Source organism: Plasmodium reichenowi, chromosome 13 (genome assembly GCF_001601855.1).
Source record: "Plasmodium reichenowi strain SY57 chromosome 13, whole genome shotgun sequence".
NCBI lineage: Eukaryota > Apicomplexa > Aconoidasida > Haemosporida > Plasmodiidae > Plasmodium > Plasmodium reichenowi.
Window position 1 is genome coordinate 159,783 of NC_033658.1, and position 6,940 is coordinate 166,722.

The following is a 6,940-nucleotide window of genomic DNA, read 5'->3' on the forward strand; positions in this document are numbered from 1 at the left end:
AAAAAAAAAAAAAAAAAAAAAAAAAAAAAAAAAAAAAAAAAATTAGAATATAAAATATATAATATATAATATATAATATATAATATAGTGTGTATGTCATTTAATTTCAATGATTTATCATTTTTATATTTATATATATAATTAGAAAAAAAAAAAAAAATAAAAAAAAAAATAAAATTTAATCCACATAGAGGGATATGACTTATACGTATGTTATATTATCTATTTAATTAATATATATATGTGTGTATTTTTTTTTTTTTTTTGGGGGGGGGAGGGGATTGACATTCAAAAGTTAATGTATATACCACATAAATATATTATATTACATAACATATAATTCAAATTCAATCTTTTCAAGTATGTGTGTGTTTTTTTTTTTTTTTTTTTTTTTCCCGTTTTGTATAAAATATAAACCTATTTTTTGTTATATATATTTTGATCGACGATTTGTAATAAAAGGAGCTTCTTATATTCTTATAAATATATTTTTTAATATAAGACCTTAAAAAGAATATATATCACAATATAAAGTATGGTATTAAAAAATTAATAGACTACAAAAATATGATACATCATCATATTGTCCGTTATTACAAATTAATTATATTTATTTTGTTTTAAAAAAAATTAAAACTTTATTTATTCTACTTTTTCTCTCTCCTTCTGGTTTATCATTCTGTCAATTTTTTATTGTCTCTAATTTTTTTAAAAATAAAAAATGGCGCTACTTAGTTCTCCTCATATAAAAATATATAAAATATTTCAACTATATGTATTTTTTCCGTTTTTATTTTCTTTTTTTTGTCTTAATATTCTCTTTTATGAAAGACATCGAAAAAAAGAAAAAAAAAAAAAAAAAGAGAAATATATGGATATATTAAACAAATAAATGTAAACATATATATATATATATAAGATCATTTTTATAAATTTTTTTTTTTTTTTTTTTTTATATATAATGAGTGATGAAATAGTCTTAAACCAAAAATTGGAGGAATTAAAAAATTTGATTTACCTTGATGATAGTGTATTTAAGCACCTAGATTTTGTGGTTAAAAATAAAATATATAGTTATGCATATATTTTGTTAACATAATTAAAAGAAAATATATACATATAAATATAAATATATATATATATATATATATATATATATATATATATATATATATATGTGTGTACGTATGTATGTTTATGTTTGTGTAGAAGGTTCCATGTATACCTTTATGTGTTTTACCCGGTTTATCCTTTTTGTGTGCAAGGGCATTTGAAGAATATAAAAATGGATATAGAACTGATGAGGTGATAAATATATATATATATATATATATATATATTAATACATAGATAATCTCTTAATTATTCTTTTAATTTTATTTTTTTTTTCTTAAGATAAATGAAAATGATGAGATTATGGTCGAATATTTTTATGCAAAAAGATTATATAAAAATAGCTTAGTAAAAATAAAATTCCCGGAGTACTATGACATGGCAGGAGCACTACTCTCAGATGCTACTGCCGCTTGTGTAGGAAATCTCACCCCCTTTTATTTCGAGCTAGGAAATGAACTATGCGAACTGTAATAATATGGATATACACACCTAAAACCATGTTGATATATATATATATTAATATAATACTTTTTTTTTATTATTATTTTTTATTTTTTTATATTTTTATTTATTTATTTATTTATTTTTTTTTTTTTTTTTTTATTTTTTTTTTTTTTTTTTTTCTTTTTCCCAGACTACCACAGGATGAATGGCCTGTCGAGAAACTAGAAGAATTATTATTATTAGCGGAGACAAGGAGAAGAGTTTATTTAATTAAGCACAATGATCAAGTAGATCAAACATACTTGGAAGGGATGACGTTTATGGAAAAAAAAAGTAAAGAAAAAATTAAATTCAAATAATTATATTTTTGTACACATATATATATATATGTATTTTTATATATATATATGTATTTTTATATATATATATGTTTCATTCTAGTGTTTAACTCCTTTTCACTCGGATCCGATGTAGACAAGAAGAGAGCTACACTTAATAGACAAATTTTTAATTTTTTCGAATATGATATATAATTTAAAGTATAATTCATACATTTTTTATTTAATATATATTTTTTTAATTCTTCTTAAAATTAATATTTATTAAAAATAAAACATATAGGATTCAAAATTTACAAACTAATCATATATTATTCCATATATATATATATATATATATATAATGCATTTATATATTATATTAAAGACAATATTAATAAGGTGCACATATATATTAAAAATTAATAAAAAAGTATAATGTCAAAATATATCATGTTAACATAAAATGACAAGCTGTCAACATTTCTATTCTGTTACTCCATATTTTTATGTTATTCAATTTTTTAACATTGGTACGTCATCATGATTTACATGACATTCCACAGGTAAACCATATCGAACGTAGAAATTGTTTTGGTTCGGTATTTTTTCTAATAATAGTTCTGTAAGATAAATGAATAAATAAATAAATAAATATATATATATATATATATATGTTTTCTTTTTTTTTTTTATCATGATGTATAATATTTTGTAAATTTCTATACCTTGGTCATTACAAGTATATAAAAGACATACGAATAGCATGTGGATTGAAGTGCTACTAGCCTCCGATTCATTCAGTTTGGCAGTGGTCTATAAATAAAACAGTATACATATTAATATACATATATATATATATATATATATATATATATATATATATATTTATCCTTGTTATATTCATTATGTTTTACCTCCTTGACGATTTCTTCGAAGGTCGTCGTTTTCTCCGCCGTATAAGTGACAATCTGGAAAACAAAAATATTAGGAAATGATATAAAATATATACATACATATATATATATATATATATATATATATATAAATACATTATGTGCAAAGGTTTGTCTGATTTTTACTTGGTTATCCTTTTCGGTTTGATATTCACATAATGAGTCATTTTTGTTACCCTTTTCTTCTTCATTCGGCTTAACAATATCACATAAAATCTTTTTAATCTTCGCTACATCAACAAATTTGGAGATATTTTCAAAAGGTACATTACCAAAGGTATTAGAATGATTAAATTGAAATAAAGCTGTATTGAAGAAATTACTATGCTTTTTAAACAAACTTAAATTGTTATTATTATTATTATTATTATTATTATAACTATTCATATTATTATATGTACTATTATTTAAATTATTATTGTTTTTCATATTATCATTATTTTTATTATCATCGTGTGCCCATATATTATCGAAATCCATATTATAATATTTATCTATGGCCTCATTTAAACCTTCCTGTAAAGGACCGTCATTCATGTCGTCCATATTTTCCATATCAAAATTATCAACATTATTATTAAAATCATCTTGATTTATAGCATCTATATCATTCAAGATATTATCATTATTTACTTCGTTCAATATAACATTCATGTGATTATTATTGATATTATTATTATTATTATGTTTATTCCTATTCTTATTACATGCATGCAAGAAATCAGGATAAACACAAAATTTTGAAAACTTCATAACCTTATCTGCTACAGTATTTACACAATTAACACAATTTTCACGAGTATCAAAAATATATGATGTCTGATCAATACAAAATAATGCATTCGAAACATATTTTTTTTTTTCTTTCTTCCATAAATCATATGTAGATAATTCTATATTATTATTTTCAGTATATAGGTTTTCGAAATCTATACTAGTAACATCAAAAGCATATTTCATTTTCTTTTGCATTATTATATTTTGTAATATAGTTGATTTATTAATATTATTTGTAACATTTTTATTAATATCTATTAAATTTCTAAAATTTCCCATCATCATTAATTTATTAGGCATATAATAATGATAATTTAATTCATTATTTATATCTATAGCATTTATTCTATTTTCGAATGTCATTACACTACGATTCCATAATGTATCATCATCTGGTACTTCTGATATAATACTATGTCTTTTATTTATATCATAATTATTTTTTAATAAATAATGTTCATTATTTATTTGTGTATTACCTAAATCTAATTCCTTATTTTCACTTTTTATTAATTCGGGAAAATTCATACCACCCATCATGTTAATGCTTTGTTGAAGTAACATACCATTATTATTAGAAAAATTCATATTCTTATCACATGAATAATTCACATTATCAAAACATAAAGATTCTTGCATAACATTTTCAATATTTAAATCATCCATTCGATATTCTCCTAAATATAAATCATTATTGTCATAATTACAACTATTTAAATTATTATTACTACTATTCATATTATTCTTTTTTTTCTCTTCATTCAAATTACCACATGACATACTACCAAGATTTTCTGGAAATATATTTTTACGATCCCTATTTAAAGCATCACTATTATAAATACTTTCCATTATCATATTATTACTCATATTACATCCTAAATTCTCATCATAAAAATTAATCATATTATTCTTATCTATATTACCAATATCATCATCATTATATAAATTACCATCACCATCATATTCTTTATCTACATCATCTGTATCTTTAGAATCCGTTCTTTTCAATTTATGCTTTTTTAATTCTTCTTTAAAATAATTTAATTCTGGACATATATCTAAACTATTGAAATCATCAGGACCACCATATAATATTTCTTTTAGGATATCAGCATTCAAAAATAACTTCTTCTTATATATATCAAAAAATTCTTTATGCTCATTCACATTAAACTTATCAACATATATATTGCATGATTCATTTTGCTTATTTCTATTTTCACAAATCTCCACATCATTATTTTTTTTCTCATCAACATTGTTAATGTCATTATTATTATTATTATTATTATTATTATTATTATTATTATTATTATTATTATATGCGATCTTACCATATGTATCACAATTATCATCATTTTTATTCTTAATAATATGAATTGCATCTTCTTTATCCTTAACATCATCCTTTCCTATATCGTCCAATATTTTTCTTCTCTTCTTATATTCACACACATCAATATCACCATCAAATTGTATAGACAAATCATTATTTAAATTTAAATTAGGTAATAAATATTTCTGACCACATGAATGATCATATGTACTATTTAATTTTAAAAAAAAAGTATCAACGGATATATTCGACAAGGACAAGGAATCAACAGTAATATCAGAAGATTTAGCTAGTGTAGATGATTCCTGCAAATATGTTAATTTTCTTTTTCGCATTCTTTTATTTAAAGGATCAATTGTATTTTTATTATCATCCATTATATCATTATCTAATTCAAATTGTTTAGCCAAATTCATGTTTGTTAAAAAATTATATGTTTGATCATATATAGCTTCAACTCTATAACCATATACTTTGGTAGCACCTTCAATAGCTTTCGATGCACGGGTAAATGATAAATTGAACTCTCCATTTTCTATCATCTCATCGTTTAATTCTTCAGGGATTTCTTCATCATTTAAATTTATTAAATCTTCTAAATGCTCAATAATATGTATATCAAAAGCATTTCGAGTACATATCTTATTATGAGATAATGCAACCATACAATTCTTAAAAACATCATTAATTTCTTTTACTTTATTCTTATCATATTTATTTTTATTACTCTCTATACTATCATTATTTTCGTTATTCAAAAATGTCAACCTCCTCATATTCTTGTTCACTTCTATCGTCTTTTTATTAGTCCCATCTTTATTTTGTATGCTATTCCCCTTATTATTCTCACCAGCATTATTAACACCCAGCTTTTTCATATTCTAAATATATTATTACAACAAAATAGTTCCTAAATAAATAAACAAAAATAAATAAGTAAATAAATAAATATATATATATATATATGTATAATCAGTTACGCTAGGCAAAAAAAAAAAAAATTTGTAAAAAGACTCCCTTATTTTTTATAATATATTACAACTAAATGTGATAACACAAAATATGGCTACATATAAAACAATTAAAATATATACATATACATAATATATTTTATATAGATTCATCACATCTATTATTCTTTTTAGGTATCACTAAATTATTTTTTAACACATTTTAATATAATATACATTCTAAAAATTAATGGACTTGTCTTTTTTTTTTTTTTTCTTTTTCTATTATCACAATGGATATAATATAAATATGAATATATACATATATATATATATATATATATATGTTGGAAAAAATAAATAATAATAAATAAAATGTACATATGAATAAATATGTATAATTTAAAATATTCACAGAATTATATTATTAATATATTATATATATATATATATATATATATATATATATATATTTTTATATATAAAAATTTAAAAAGGTATAAAAAAAAAAATAATATATTCATTCTGTAAAATTATATATTCACCTATAAATATTTTATTGTACACACTTATTATGAATGATGAAATAAAAAAACAAAAAATAAAAATATAAATCATAATATTATACATATATATATATATATATATATATATACGTATATTTTTTTTTTTCATAGTAATGCAAATAATTTATATTTAAATTTTTTATTTATTTTACTTCATAAATATCCGTACCATTATAAAAAAAAATAAAATAAAATAAAAAAAATACATAATAAAATATTCAAATTTAAAAAATTTATTATTTTACCAAACAATTCACGTTGATTTATAATATATACATAAATATATACATATAATATTATATATATGTTTTATTTTTTTTAACACTTAATTTCTAGTATAATATATACATATATATATATATATATATATGTGTATTTTATTTTATCTTTAATATAAATATTAAATCAAAACAGATATAATATATCAAATACATTTATATTTATACCTTTTTATAGTCTAAGGGATGTTAGGAAA

At 20.0% G+C, this 6,940-nt stretch overlaps 2 protein-coding genes across 2 annotated transcripts; one reads left to right on the top strand and one right to left on the bottom strand.

Moving 5' to 3' along the window:
- Positions 1 to 961: 961 nt before the first annotated feature.
- PRSY57_1302900 (hypothetical protein) lies at positions 962 to 2,093 on the top strand (the record flags this gene model as incomplete). Its single annotated transcript, XM_012908966.1, has 5 exons — positions 962 to 1,054; positions 1,210 to 1,305; positions 1,396 to 1,583; positions 1,751 to 1,893; positions 2,002 to 2,093. 5 exons carry the CDS (start codon positions 962 to 964, stop codon positions 2,091 to 2,093), a joined length of 612 nt encoding a protein of 203 aa, XP_012764420.1.
- A 300-nt stretch (positions 2,094 to 2,393) lies between these two features.
- Positions 2,394 to 5,827, bottom strand: PRSY57_1303000 (chromosome condensation protein, putative; the record flags this gene model as incomplete). Its single annotated transcript, XM_012908967.2, has 4 exons — positions 2,394 to 2,500; positions 2,606 to 2,693; positions 2,795 to 2,848; positions 2,960 to 5,827. The coding sequence occupies 4 exons, from the start codon at positions 5,825 to 5,827 to the stop codon at positions 2,394 to 2,396; spliced, it is 3,117 nt and encodes a 1,038-aa protein (XP_012764421.2).
- Between the last annotated feature and the right edge of the window lie 1,113 nt (positions 5,828 to 6,940).